The sequence below is a fragment of the Tamandua tetradactyla genome, chromosome 14, assembly GCF_023851605.1.
Source record: "Tamandua tetradactyla isolate mTamTet1 chromosome 14, mTamTet1.pri, whole genome shotgun sequence".
Classification (NCBI taxonomy): Eukaryota; Metazoa; Chordata; class Mammalia; order Pilosa; family Myrmecophagidae; genus Tamandua; species Tamandua tetradactyla.
In genome coordinates this window covers 23,460,828-23,476,733 of record NC_135340.1, presented here as the reverse complement: position 1 = coordinate 23,476,733, position 15,906 = coordinate 23,460,828, and the positions used below count along the sequence as shown (strand labels likewise).

The 15,906-nt window shown below is 38.8% G+C and overlaps 1 protein-coding gene across 1 annotated transcript; it reads left to right on the top strand.

Moving 5' to 3' along the window:
• Nucleotides 1–97: 97 nt before the first annotated feature.
• COCH (cochlin) lies at nt 98–12,824 on the top strand. Its single transcript, XM_077126501.1, has 11 exons — nt 98–131; nt 217–261; nt 2,268–2,424; nt 3,324–3,457; nt 3,963–4,025; nt 4,767–4,811; nt 4,914–5,061; nt 7,251–7,354; nt 8,079–8,305; nt 8,491–9,007; nt 12,601–12,824. The coding sequence occupies exons 1-11, from the start codon at nt 98–100 to the stop codon at nt 12,777–12,779; spliced, it is 1,653 nt and encodes a 550-aa protein (XP_076982616.1). The 3' UTR covers nt 12,780–12,824.
• Nucleotides 12,825–15,906: the final 3,082 nt, after the last annotated feature.

The window sequence follows — 15,906 nt, the reverse complement described above, 5'->3', positions numbered from 1 at the left end:
GGGGCGGGCGCGGGGTGGGTGCGTGGGGGCCTCTGTCCTCCGGGAGTCTCCGTGGCTTTCTCCCTCTCTCCCAGATCCGAGCAGCCCCCCGGTCACCATGTCTGCAGCCTGGATCCCGGTCCTCTGCCTGGGTGGGTATGCACGCTTCGCGCCCCCTTCCCCTCGCCCCGCGCGGGGGCCGCGGGAGTCAGCGCTCGCGCTTTGCTCTCTTCGCAGGTGCCTGGATGCTGCTGGCCGAGCCTGCCGGCGGCGAGGGAGCTGGTAAGTTAGGAGTTCCCGGGCCCGGGAAGCAGGTTGCGGTGCAGACGGTGGGAGGGGCTGAGGACCAGCAGGTAGAAGCTGGCTCCGAGGGAGCCCCTGGATGTTGGCCCCGAGATTGGAGGTGGAGGGCGTCCGGGTCGGAGCCGCTGCCCGGTGCACCCCCATTCTTCCATGCAGCCGTGCTTACCCGTTTCTCCCACACGGAGGGGCTCCTGGCGTCAGCTGGGGGCGTACTTCTGAAGGCGCCAACAAAGTCTCCCCCAACCCCAGAGCTCCTGGACGGGCCAAACCACGGCGGGGGGGGAGGGGGGTGTCGGGACAGGGGTATGCTTTGAGACCCAAGGAGGGGCCTATTGGTCCTAGATGGTTGCACTGTGTTTGGGATCAAGATGAGGCCGCCTGGACCGACTTCATACTATCTTAGCCAAGAGGGCGTGGTGGGGGGGCGGGGGAGAGGCTGTCGTCTTTGTCCCACCGAGTTTGACACCCTGGCTGAGAGGTCCTGGGAGTAAGCCCTATGAAAAGCAGCCTTGGCCGGCTCGTTTTGCATGCAAGAAAGTCTAAAGAGTTGGTTCCTTCTGCAAAAGTCCTGGTATGGGTATGTGGCTCAGTGTGTTTTCTATCATTGGAAAGGCAGACTGTTTTCTGAAATCTATTGTTTGTTTTTCTGGGGAATAGAGATGAAGGTAAGTATTACACTGGGCTGTATGTGCCCCCTATTCCCATTGAAGTCAGTCTTGGCAGCTAAAGGCAGAATCTCTGCACTGATTTCCCATGCCTCACCTACCCCAGCTTAAAATAGGAGGAAGGAAGCTACTGTTTTTGGTAAGAATTTAAAACTCCCCAGCTCTTTTCAGACCTGAGGAATCGGTTGTGTAGTTGGCATCCTGCCTTCCCTTCCATGGAGGAAGCTCAATATAAGAGACCCAGATGACTCTTAGAAGTGGGTCCTTGTTGGAGGGAAGCTACTCAGCTGGGCAGTATGACCAGACAGTATTACTCTGTCTTAGGAAAAAGAAGATTATTAGCATTGGTTTCAAAAAGGTTTGGATAATCAAAATTTCCTGTTTTGAAAAATAGTATTTATAACACTAATCCCAACTTAACATTCCTAGAAAATGGACTAATCAATATGTATTATGTTATCTTGTTACAGGTTGCCAAGGCTTGTCTTGCTACACAGTATCTTTTGTAGTAAAAACTTTGATTCTTTCTTAGTTGGGTTGACACTGCACAGAACTGGTGAATATTAACAGTGCTTTCTAAAAATGCATCCACTGACTGATGATACATCTCTTTGGACAGATCTGGAGCAGAAATAATCAGATTCAATTAAGATAAAAATGCTCTATTCTGAAGGAACTAACTTCTCTGCTTCCTGTCCTGTGGGAATTGCAGAAAGTTTCTTGGAGTGTGTGACTTTAGGCAAATTAACCCCATGGCTTTAAAAAAGGAGTGATGGTGCTGAATGACATTCTGTGAATCTAAGCATCTTTCTTTTATTGGTCTGCACTGTGTTTGGAGGATAACCAGGATTAGTGATCCTCTAAAGCAAAGGACGGCTTAGAGAGGTTTGTGATCTATCTATGAAAGTTGTTCCTCAGAGGGTCGGTGCAGATTCATTATCTTCTGCAGCTTGGGCAACTATGTACCCAGTGTCATTGGAGCTGAGATATTTTATATTCTCTTGACTGAATAAGTGGTTAATAACTAATGTTACGTTCTAGTTCTCATGTATTTCCACATATGCATTTCCAAGCTGAAAGCAACTGAGAAAATTCTCATGTTAGGCTTTTTATAGCAGTTGGGGACTAGATTAAATTGGAAAAATAACTTCTGGCTTCCCAGGATCTGGAAAGGTGTGGGATGGTACGTAAGGCAATATTATTAACTAGAAGGGTAGAAATTAGGGAAGTAAAACTTAAATCTCATACCCTAGTTCCTGATCCTACCCCACCAAAAAGTAGTCCTAAGAATACTTAGCCCATTCCTTCCTTTCTCTTCAGTTCCCCTTGCTATCACATGCTTTACCAGAGGCCTGGACATCAGGAAAGAGAAAGTAGATGTCCTCTGCCCGGGGGGCTGCCCGCTTGAGGAATTCTCCGTGTTTGGGAACATAGTATATGCTTCTGTGTCAAGCATCTGTGGTGCTGCCATGCACAGGTAAGCCCAGACACCTCGGGCGGAGAGATGTGCAAACGTGATCATTTCCTCCCCTGCTTTAGCCATCTGGAAACTTCCCCCTTTTCTTTCCTTTGGTGCCAACTTTAGCCATTTAAAAAAACATACTTTTAAGGTTTTCCTGGATATTCTTGAAAAACCGAATGAAGAGAAGCTGTCTGACTCAAGGCCATTGCGTTACTTCCGGATGGCTGGACGCCTGTGACTCTAAATCATTCCTAATCGTAGATCAGCAGGCTGCAGTCAGTCACTGCTGGTCACAATCAGTAACCAGTAATCCATAACTGAGTTCTCGCCGTCTGCCAGTCACTGCTTTAACTCCCACCAAGACTCTACCAGGCAGAAACAATTTCACGCCAGTTTACAGATAAGGAAATGACCTTCAGAGAGTTGTCAGTTTCCTCGCCTGAGGTCATGGTTGAAGCAAGTACCCGAGCTGGGACTGGAACTCCGGCTCTGTCCTGAAGCCCCCTTGCATCACCACTGTTACAGCAGAATCACCAGTGTCCCCTCCCCTCCCCACCCCCTTTTTTCTAATGAAGTCCAATGATACATAATCAAAGTGAGCCTCTTACACTAGGAAAATTGTTTTAAGTTCTTTGATTAATTCTGAACCTCTGAGGGAGTAATCAGGACCAGGATAGTTAATTGTATAACACAAATGTGTTCTTTTTAACACTTAAGAAGTTTGACAGCACAAAAACATTTCCCCAGGCAGATGTTGTTGCTTCATAGGCAAATTTTGAAAAAGGCTGGCAGCACCCTTAGATGACTTCTCTGCTGAACTATTTTCTTGATTCATCAGGGCAGTAGATGCAGTGTAAGCCAGCGGGGTGCCCCTGAAACAGTACAGCGTCTCAGTCCGTCTTCTTGTATGGCAGGGGAGTGATCGGTAGCTCGGGAGGACCTGTGAGAGTTTACAGCCTACCCGGTCGTGAAAATTATTCCTCAGCGGTGGCCAATGGCATCCAGTCTCAGACACTTTCCAGATGGTCTGCTTCTTTCACGGTGACTAGTAGGTGCCACTGCATTGTTCTCACTTTTTGTAAATCTTGCCTTCCTACCCCCACGGGGTTTTCTGCTTTCCTTAGCTCAGCCTCTTTGACGCTGATGGAAAACCCGTGATCAAGAATGAAGAGGTCATCCGTGGGTTTGAGTCAGGGGCCCTGAGGGGTCCATTACCCGTTCAAACCTAATTTGGTCAAATTTGGAGGAAAAATGATCTTGCTGTTAGAAGACAAAATAGAAACTTGAATTTTGGGCAGTCCGAATGCGCTGAAACTTACTAAGTAATGGCAGACCAAAGAAATTAGAGAAGTCATTTTTGGTGATTTTTAAAAAAACAATGCTATAATACAAATTAATTTTTAGTCTCTGAAACCAGCCTGCCGAATGATGTTTACTCCTGCAGTAATTATGAATCCCTATGACATTCATCATCGTATAGAACTCTAAATTAGATTCACTACACTTTGATGAAGAAGGAATACGAAAAGAAAGACTTCTCTTTATTTTAACAGAAGGCAAAAGTGATACCCAGGAAGCCACGGGACGAACAGTGTCCACAGTCCATCCACCAACAGGTATGAAACGTAGATCCTATCTCCTAGACACCTGGCATGGAATTTGGAAATGATACATAAGTCTGTTGTTAGTAGAAGGTCTCAAAAATTCATATGGATGGGAAACAAAACAAGTACCTTAATATTATACCAGTATATTATATAGGGAAGCATATACAATTTTATATTTCAAATTCTTCATCTTTCTTATATTCTCAATTATGAACTCTACTATAATTATTCTTGAACCCCTAGCACTCCACCTGGATTTGATAAACCATGCCTATGAACTGGGAAAAGTGAAAGTACCATGAACTTCTTCCTAGTTCCATTTGCCTCATTCAGTTCCTTTCCAGTTCTGTCATATATGAATAAAAGGAATTGATGTGTGTCAACTTTAAGAAGTACCCAGAGATCCTCTTTTCTAAGACTGTGGTGGCTTGAAAGTCACAGAAATTAAAGGTGTTAGAAACGTTGGCTTCCAATCCTGCTTCATCTGTGGCTTTGGCCTATGAAAGGCCTGGATTGAAGGCAGGCCAAATACGTAGGCCTCCTACGTTCTTACTTGTTTATTTGTTGGGGTGTTGCTTCTCCAGCCCAGAAAATCAGGAGGGATATTAATTTTTAAAAACAAACAAACAAACAAACAAAAAACAACTATTTTCAAGAATGACATTCTTTTTCATGGGCTTTTCCCTATGTAGGCGTCTCGCTGTGGCGCCATCTTCCTTCTTCTAATGCCACATGCTTCCTGTATTTCAGGGAAAAGACTAAAGAAAACATCCGAGAAGAAAGCTGGCAATAAAGGTAGGCACCAGGATATCCATTTGGGAAGATAGCATTTCTGCTCTTCCTTTCGTTCTCTAAGATAAGACTGCTAATGGAAAGTACTTGTTTGGGTGTTCACAGACTGTAAAGCAGACATTGCATTTCTGATCGATGGAAGTTTTAATATTGGGCAGCGCCGGTTTAATTTGCAGAAGAATTTTGTTGGGAAAGTGGCTCTAATGTTGGGAATTGGAACAGAAGGACCACACGTGGGCCTTGTTCAAGCCAGGTACCAACCTTGTTAAACTGGGAGGATTGTTGAGTTAGGTGTTGAATGACGACAAATGATCCTTTTACCACGTACGTTCATTTCAATTCAATACAGACATATTGATTTGTGTACAATCTGGATTCCCAAACTATAAATTCAAGACTTGAGACTGACTGGGCAGATTCGATAGATCTGAGCGCCCCTTTCCTGAGTAAAAGGGTTTAGAGAACTGTACGAACCTTCTTGAAGGCCAGGTGGTTGACTAAAGAGTTCCATTGCTCACACAGATCACCTCTGCACATGGACATTTGCTCAATTCCCAATTTCTCTTTTCCAAAGAGAGAGGGAAATATGTCTGTTCCTCCTCCCTGTTGTTGTTATTCTTTTTAGCTCTTTCCATATACCCTTCGCTAGAAATCTGAAGCATGAGTTTTTTATTTATTCATTTTTAGATAGTATCTACTGATAACTTTAATGGAAAACTTGAAAGATATATAAAGCTCTTAAGAAAACAAATTCCCCAAATCACACTCCCTAGAGACAATCACTGTAAAACGTTTTATTTCCTTTTGGCGTTTTAAGAGAATAATTGATTGTAAATATATGCGTATTCCTGTTTCTAAACCTCAAACTGTTTCCGCAAACGGAACCCCTCTACTCATTAAGCATTAACCCCACCTTCCTGTTTCCCACCCATGACCCTGCTACCCTATAGTCTACTTATTGTCTCCATGAATTTGCATATTACATTTAAGTTATTCTTATGTTATATTTTACAACTGACTCTTAATCCGAATAGAAATTTTTTGGTATGAGGCAAGAATTTAACTTTGTTGCTTTCTACATAACCATTTATTGCTCCCACACTGTTTTAAAAATGAGCTACTTATTCCACTGATTTGTAACATCACTTTTGTACATATGTTTGGGCAAGTCTATTCCTTTGCTGTGTGCTAATCCTTACATCTCCTCTACACTGATTTTTGTAGCTTTATTGTACATTTTAACATCCCATAGGGCAAATTCCCCTGCATTACTTTTTGCTTACAGTTCTTTCTTACTACTTTTATATAATTCTTTTTCAGAATGAGAAGTACACTACTTTGTTGACATACAGAGACTGGATTCTCTATAAACTTCCTGGGCATTAGAAAGGGCATTATAATAAACAAATTATGTCAAGAGTTTCTATTTAAGCAGAATTCCAAAATATAATCATTAAGGAGGCAAAAATAAGGCTAATCTCACAATTTGCATAGCTGCAAAGTGACCTAAAAAAATGAAAAGGTCATCAACCATGAAATCAGATATTGTAACCCAACATTCCACCAGGCATTTAGAAATCTACCTTATTCAATCAGTGTTATACTTGTCCTTCAACAATCTTGACTTAATGAGGTGGCTACCGATAATGTTAACGTCTTAAAATGTTATACTTATGAAATATTGACCTCTCTAAAAGCTAAATACAACAAATTTGCTTTAACTAATTGCTTTTACTCAACATGGTCTTGAGCACAGACTAATTATAAAAGTGAGCTGAGATTATTTTAATATTGAATATGGAATTTAAAATCCCAAATCACTTATACTACATGTAATTGTAAGACCGACAAATGTCAATCGTATTTCTTATAACAAAAATTTCACTATTTTAAAACTACATAGGCTTGTTTAGTGCTTCCAGGGTTCCCCACTGGAAAAGACTTAGCCTCAAACCCAGAAATTCCCCCAGATGCCTGCTCAATTCTACAAACTTCCATTAAGCACAGTCAAGCCTGGTGTCAATTGCTTCATATAGTTTAGGCATGCACTTTGGAGCCAGATGGACCTGAATTTAAAATGCAGCTATATTTTGTTGGGCAAATTATCTAAATACCCTGAGCGTCAATTTCTAAATGTATAAAATAGGGAGAATAATTCTTATTTTATAGAGTTATAATGAAGTAAGATTATATATGTGATATGTAAGGATTTAGGCCATTACCCAGATTATAATAAGCTCTAATGAAGCAATAGTCCTTGTTACATTGCTGAAATGTCCCCAATAATTCAAATAGGGATGCAGTGTCTTTGTTGACTTTAATACTGTCGGATTAAAAAAGAAATTTGGGTGTTGTCAGATTTAAAGACTTCAAAACGCAATAATGTTGCTTGTTTGCCTTTCCAATTCTTCCTGGATAACATTTTCTTGTTTTTCTACTTAGTGAACACCCCAAAATAGAATTTTACTTGAAAAACTTTACATCAGCCAAAGATGTATTATTTGCCATAAAGGAAGTAGGTTTCAGAGGGGGTAATTCCAATACAGGTAAGTAGACTTTGTCCCCTGAGATGTAACATAGGGGAGGATTATCAATGATGAGGCATGTAAAACAGTATTATGCTATTTTTTGCATAGACAACTGTGAAATGCTTCCTCCTGGCAACTGAGAAATCTTGTTTAGGTCTGTACTTGATTATCAGACTCTTCAATTTATAAAGGAAAATATAACAAAAGGTTGATATTTCTTATTTAAAAAAAGAAATCCGAGGCATTATGATTTGGAATCCTTATATTGGAAGCCATAATGTCACTTTAGAGGGGTACCTGTGTACAATGTTAAAAAGAAGCAAATATTAACAGACGCATCTAATGAATGCGGATGTGCTGGAACTAAAGCAGCCCCATTGACTCTCTAAAGAAAAACTTCTTCTGTTGAATCCTTAGAAGTATTAATCAGTCACCAAGGTGCTGGATAGAGAGCACGTATAGGAGAGTAGGAGTCACTTTTGTGATTTTTACTGGTGATTGATATGAGGAAAGGAAATGTGAGGCTTCTGGGACATGGAGGGGGAAGTAATGTGGGTTGTGAAGACAAAAAAATACATTCGAAGTTCTGATGAATAAACTTTCCGTTCTGATGCAACTTTTCTAGAACAAGAGTTCAAAATTAAATCCTTAAATTTGAGGTTATCAGGTTGCTACAAGGGAAATGGAAATGTCATCTGAGCAGTGCAACAATGCTGCTCCAATTTGCTTTTTTCAAACCCAGGAAAAGCCTTGAAGCACACGGCCCAGAAATTCTTCACAGCAGATGCTGGCGTGAGAAAAGGAATCCCCAAAGTGGTGGTGGTGTTTATTGATGGCTGGCCTTCTGATGACATCGAGGAAGCAGGCATTGTGGCCAGAGAGTTTGGGGTTAATGTATTTATAGTTTCTGTGGCCAAACCTATCCCTGAAGAACTGGGGATGGTTCAGGATGTTGCGTTTGTTGACAAGGTAAGGCGGGGAGAAGTATCTTTGGTTATGATGACCGAAATATTCAGTTCTGGGATCATAGGCTGAGTGCTGACTGGCCCATATTTGCATGAAGTCTGAACCCTCGAGATTTCACATTTTTATAAGTTTAAAGAAGAAAAAACGTTGGATCCCTTCTGATATCTTTTGTGTGTCTCCCCCGTTAGGCTGTCTGTCGGAACAATGGCTTCTTCTCTTACCACATGCCCAACTGGTTTGGCACCACCAAATACGTAAAGCCTCTGGTCCAGAAGCTCTGCACTCATGAACAAATGATGTGCAGCAAGACCTGTTATAACTCAGTGAACATTGCCTTCCTAATTGACGGTTCCAGCAGTGTTGGAGATGGCAATTTCCACCTTATGCTTGAATTTGTTTCCAACATAGCCAAGACTTTTGAAATCTCTGACATTGGTGCCAAAATAGCTGCTGTACAATTCACCTATGATCAGCATACAGAATTCAGTTTCACTGACTATAACACCAAAGAGAATGTTCTAGCTGTTATCAGAAATATCCGCTATATGAGTGGTGGAACAGCCACTGGTGAGGCCATTTCCTTCACTGTCAGAAATGTGTTTGGTCCAATAAGGGATAGCCCCAACAAGAACTTCCTGGTAATTGTCACCGATGGGCAGTCCTATGATGATGTCCGAGGCCCTGCGGCTGCAGCACATGATGCCGGTAAGGTCCTTGTCCTTTCTTTGGGAAGGTTACTGAGGAGAGGAGTATTTAGGAGTGAATAAAAACTTGAGAATTTATTTTACTGAATACCTACTACAAAGTGGCAGACACTGTCCTAAGAGCTTTAAACAATATTCCTGATTCTCAAAGTAGTGCTATTAAGTGATCTCATTTTACAGATGAGTTAATAGATATGGAAATGTTAAATAACTTCCCCCAGTTCACACAGCTAGCATGTGGTGAGGCCAGGATTTAAATTCAGGCGGTCGGACTCCAGACACACTCCTAACCCCACTGTGCTGTTTGGGAGAATTGCCATGCGACCATGTCATGTGTGAGGAAATACGTTACAGGTGCTTACATTTGATTCAAGCTTGTAACCTATCTCCAGATAATCACCGTTTACCATAACCTATGAATATATCTTTAATAGTTTACCATAAATTTTTAAGTAAAAATTTCAGTCTGGTATGGCTTTTCTAAAATGAAAAGTCTTCCAAAAGATTTTCATTCTATACCTTCTAAACTTACTTCTTAAGTGTCTTTTTTTTTTTTCTTCCCTTACGATAACAAAATCATGCTGTGGTCTAATAAGAATATAAGAAAGCGTTTTCTTTTTCCTTCACACTAGCAGCAAAGGCCACTAGTTCCTTAACACATTAGCATAGCATAGTGCTGAGACCAAACAGGCCCACGGTGATGTCACCTCTCCTGAGATGTAACTGAATGACTGGAGTCAAATCACAATTTTAAAAACAAAAACACCGATTTAGGAGAGGAAGGATCAGTACACTTGCATTTGTTTATACCTTAAGTAAGGTTTTACCTTTCTCTTCCTCTTTTTTATTTAATTCCTGATGATTTGGCCTTTGTCCTCCCTATACATTTACTAGCACTTTTGCCAATGCACTGTGTACCTTGTTGATGGAATACTGTTTTTAAATAGGACAGAGAATACATACAATTTAAGCTATACATCTGGCTTATAAGAGGTATTTTATCCATCAGCAGCTAACCTATGTTGACATGAAGGTCTGTTTGCTCTCATATTCCTTATCACTTAACGTATTGTATGAACAAGATTGTATTCTTGCTAAATATCATAAACTAGAGTAATTCAAATTCAAAGATATTTTCCCTGTGTGATTAATTGAACTTCAGGTGTTTGGGTCACAATGAAATAATTTCATGAAAATGATCTCTTTTAGTGATAGTGAAATCCAAGTTATAAAAGTAAGAAAATAAGGTAGGCTGTTAGGGTTAGGTCAGGACTGTTTTTTGTTGTTGTTGTCGTTCCTAATGTCTTTTTTTTTTTTTCCCAACATTTCTTATTGGGAAATATAACATGTATACCAAAAAAAGCAATAAATATCAAAGTAAATTTTGACAAGTAGTTAAAGAACAAAGTAATGTATGGGTTACAGTTCCACAATTTCAGGTGTCTCCTTCTAGCTGCTTTAAGACACTAGAGACTAAAAAGAAATATCAATATAATGATTCAGTAGTCATACTCATTTGTTAAATCCTCTCTTCTCTGTTACAACTCCTCCTTCTCCTTTGACATTTCTCCCAATCTTCAGGAATATTCGGTAAATGACCATTCTAACTTCTTTATGTTGAAAAGGGGTTTCAGCCTTATGGGGTAGGGAGATGCAACTTGCTGATGTTCTTGGAAAGAGTGGTAACTCTGGTTTTCAAGGCTTATCTTGCCTAGGAACCATCCGGAGGTTATATGTTTCTGAAAAATAAACTTAGTGAGTGAAACTTTTATAGCGTATCAGACTGAGCCCTGGGTATTCTTTAGGGTTTACAGGAATACCATTGTTTGGGATGTGGCATTCCGTGGCAATTAGCAATATCTAGCTGAAATTTAGTAAGAGTAACTTCCAAAATAGCCTATTGACTCTATTTGAAATCTCTTAGCCACTGATACCTTATTTTTTTAACATTTTTTTACCCCATTTCAGTCAGGAAGTTGTTGTCGATCCCAGGACTAGGTTCATCTCTGGAAGTTATGTCCCACATTGCCAGGGAGACTTATGTCCCTGGATGTCATGTCTCACTTAGGGGAGAGGGTAACATTTTTTTCACAGAATTGCACTTAGAGAGAGTGAGGCCACATCTGAGCAACAAAAGAGGTTCTCTGGAAGTAACTCTTAGGCATAATTATAGTAGGCTTAGCTTCTCCATTGTAGATGTAAGTTTCATAAGAGCAAGTCTAAAGATCAAGGACTTGGCCTATTAACATGGAAGCCCTTAATGTTGGAAAGAATTTCAGAGACTTCCTAGGTGGGAAAGTTCAATAGTTCCATATCTTTTCTTGAGTCCCTCAAGGGATTTTGCCAATACTTTTAAATTATCTACCCAACAGACTTTGGGATGCATCTGGGTTTTGCAGTAAGCTATACAAAATTGCAAGACCTCAATCCCAATTTTAGGCTCCGTGTATTTAGATTGTTTAACTGAACTGGCCAAACAGATGAAGTTAGGTTGTGTTCTACAGAAAATTTAGGTTTTGGACAAAATAAACTTTTCTTTCTTCGATCTCATACAGTAATAGGTGAAGTTCTAGAATACAGACACTATCATCCTTTACCCTGTATTCTAATTTACCTTTCAGGACTGTTTTTTGCTTTATTTTTAAACTATAATTATAACTGGGACTGAACTGAACAATCTAAGCTTGAATACAGAACTGAAAGGAGTAAGGAAAACTTAGGGGAAGGAAAAAATATATATAAATACGTTTTGCCAGAGGGTAGAAGTGGGGAGACGGGAGTATTGGCTAGGGATGATACATTCATGCAATGTTTGTCATCTAAACCTACCTTTTATCTTAAGTCTGCACAACCCTGAGCACTGTTTATCAATAGAAGTGGAATGAAATCTTGGATGGTAGGGGAGTAGCTATTACAGATACTCTCAAAGTGTGTTATGTCATTATGGGGAATTTCATCCTGGAGAAGACAGGCAGTAGTGTATTCCAAGAATCTGTTTAACAACTACTATAAAAGGGATCGAGGTGAGTCAACTAATATGATATTACTCCAACCAAAATGTATACCTGCACTAAAAGCCTTCTATAACTGAAGGGAATGCATTCAAGATGCCTCAATATAGTTGGAAGAAACAATTTCAACTTATAGAAATTTCTCTTTGGCTGTTTGTATCAACAGAATAATATTTGCTCTGTGATTAAAGACTGACAATTTCTGACCATTGGACAGTTTGCCAATTTAACATAAAGAGTGGAATGGAAGAAAGTTGTTCATTGAGGACTGGTCATCATTTCCCAGACAATGCAACACCTTTAGAAAACTTTGGCTCCATTTACTTGTCTCATCTTTTGTGCCGTTCTTTCTTGCTTTATGGTACTGGCTATGAGTCAAGTATAGCGATTAATTGAAGTGATGGTAGCATATAGTCCTTTCTAATGCCAATTAGTACATAGGTTTTGACCTACCTACTAATTTGGTACAGGAAACTGAATTCTTCTCTTAAACCATGTACTAATATATGAAAAATATATACATATAATTTTCTACTTAAGCTGGAGCCTGGTTTCAATTCACTTTAAAATATTTCCATTGCAGGTATCACCATCTTCTCTGTTGGTGTGGCTTGGGCACCTTTGGATGACCTGAAAGATATGGCTTCTAAGCCGAAGGAGTCTCATGCTTTCTTCACCAGAGAGTTCACAGGATTAGAACCAATCGTTTCTGATGTCATTAGAGGCATTTGTAGAGATTTCTTAGAATCCCAGCAACAGTGACATTTTGATAAGTGCAAGAAAAAGTGCAAGGCACTCTAACGTATAAGCTGTTATTCTCTTACTGAAATACTATAGCCTAACTAGCATCAGATACAAAACAATTATATTAAAGATGTCAACAGCTGTTTTAATAAGCAAATAAGCATTCATCTAAAGCTACTACATTCTGATTACAGTTTATAGACTTTAATTGTTCAAAACACTGCTGAAGCTTCCTAATCATTACCCTTAGAAGCTCAGGAAAGAGTAGTTGTCATGGATTAAAATCATAAGAGTTCTATTTTATCATGCCTATTAAATATATGGACATGAAATGTCCATAGCTCAATAAAATAATCTGATACTTAGACCAAAAGCAACATTCCTTGCCAAATCATTCTGTACTGAATATACAAATAAGATGAATGAGAAATTTCAGTGAAAATCAGCTCTAAAATATAGTTCGAATGTAAACATTTTGACCCTATACATGTTTATTTTAAAGCCAGTCAATAAGATAGTTACTTCATATATTGAAGTTTGCATATGGATGATTTCGAAGAGAATCGTGTATCAAGCTGCTTTTGTAGTGTGTTTTCATATTAACTTATGAATGAAAGTATCACACTGAACAAAATGGCAGGATTACTTGGTATTTTTCTATTTATATCTTTAATTTTATATGTGTATAGATTTGGCTTGCACTCTAAAATGTCATCCATGTACTGAAGAAGCTGTTATGGTGGTAAAATTTTTACTTATTCTTTACACTTTAAACATTTAGCTTTAAAGAGAAACACATGTTAAAAATATAACTGCAGGAAAAATTAGTTTGAATATTCAAGCAATAAAAATCACTTGTGACTGTTATTCTAAGTTGCCTTACTCTTATTATTCTAAGTGTCTCTCCCTAGGATGGTAAAAATTAATAGGATAGTAACTAATTCATGTGGAAAGACTGGTCTGAATTTTGCTTAAAAAACATGTAAAAATACCAAGTATATTTATTTTTTCTTTCTGAAAATTATTTATTGATGGTCTACCATGTATTATGCAATGCCCTAGACATCACACACAGCTATTACCAGGTTGCACAGTTTGAAACCTGGTACTGTGTTTTTAGGAACTTGAACAAAAAAATGTTTTGAAATTGCCATTAAAAAAACACAACTTTTTATTTTGAACTCCTTTCAAACTTACAGGACAGTTAAAAAATATAAACCCCATACAGAGAACTCCCATATACTCCTATTACCCCACATATCCAGGTTAGCAAATTCTAACATTTTGCAACAATTGATTTATCATTCCATCTATCAGTCAATTATCTATCTATTCATTTATCTATTGATCCATTTTCTGAACATTTGAGTGTAGGCTGTATATATCATGCACCTTTAAAAGTTAATACGGCCATGTACATTTCCCAGGAACAATGATATTCACTTATGTGACCACCTTAAGTGCAAGTATCAAGTTCAAGCAATTTAATATTGATAGAAAACTTTCATTCAGTCTACACTCCAATATTTTCTTATGTACCCAAAATGTCCTTTGGTGCCTTTTCTCTATTATTTGATCCAGTCCAGAATCCCGCATTGCATTTAATTGCCATTGTCTCCTAAGTTGCTCATTTTTAACTTGTGGGAACATGTATACGACAAACTTTCCCACCTCAACCCCTCCCAAGTATAACATTCATTGGGATTATTTACACTTTGTGGTACCGTCATCACCTTCCATTTCTGAAACATTTCCACCTCTCAGCCAGATACCATGCACCTCATACGCATGAACTCCCCATTCCCCTTGCACCACCCTCCTACTCCTCCCTCCCTCTCCCCCTTGCCCCTGGCACGGGGTCTCTGTGAGCTTGCATATTTCTTGTATTTTCTTTGTAGTTACCATGGGCTTGAATTTAACATCGTTAAATCTGTAACACTCTCATTCACTTAGACACCAATGTAACTTCAATGGTATACACAAATTATGTCCCTATACCCCCCCCCCATTTTATGTAGTTCTTGTCACAAATTGTTTATACAAGATTCTGATTTATCACATTTATGCATTTCCCTCTTTCTGATGCTGTAAAAGGTAGAGTGACAAAATAAAGATACAGTAATGTTGGCATTCCCATTATACACATGGTTACCCTTAACTGACATCCGCATTTCTTCATGGGGCTTTGATCTACTGTCTAGGATACTTTCAGCAACATAACTTTTTTTTTTTTCAGATGCAGCTTCATTCAGTGTTTTAACATAATTACATTATAATTAGATAGTATTGTGCTGTCCATTTTTGAGTTTTTTTTATTAATTAAAAAAAATTAACAAAACATTTAGAAATCATTCCATTCTACATGTACAATCAGTAATTCTTAATATCATCACATAGTTGCATATTCATCATTTCTTAGTACATTTGCATCGATTTAGAAAAAGAAATAAAAAGACAACAGAATAAGAATTAAAACGATAATAGAGAGAAGAAAAAAACCTATACCTCACATGCAGCTTCATTCAATGTTTTAACATAATTGCATTACAATTAGGTAGTATTGTGCTGTCCATTTCTGAGTTTTAATATCCAGTCCTGTTGCACAGTTTGTATCCCTTCAGCTCCAATTACCCCTTCTCTTTTTTTTTTTTTTAACGGAAAAAAAAGAAATTAACCCAACATTTAGAAATCATACCATTCTACATATACAATCAGTAATTCTTAACATCATCATATAGATGCATGATCATCGTTTCTTAGTACATTTGCATCGGTTTAGAAGAACTAGCAACACAACCGAAAAAGATATAGAATGTTAATATAGAGAAAAAATAAAAGTAATAATAGTAAAAACAAAACAAAACAAAACAAAAACCTATAGCTCAGATGCAGCTTCATTCAGTGTTTTAACATGATTACTTTACAATTAGGTATTATTGTGCTGTCCATTTTTGAGTTTTTGTATCTAGTCCTGTTGCACAGTCTGTATCCCTTCAGCTTCAATTACCCATTGTCTTACCCTGTTTCTAACTCCTGATGGTCTCTGTTACCAATGACATATTCCAAGTTTATTCTCGAATGTCGGTTCACATAAGTGGGACCATACAGTATTTGTCTTTTAGTTTTTGGCTAGACTCACTCAGCA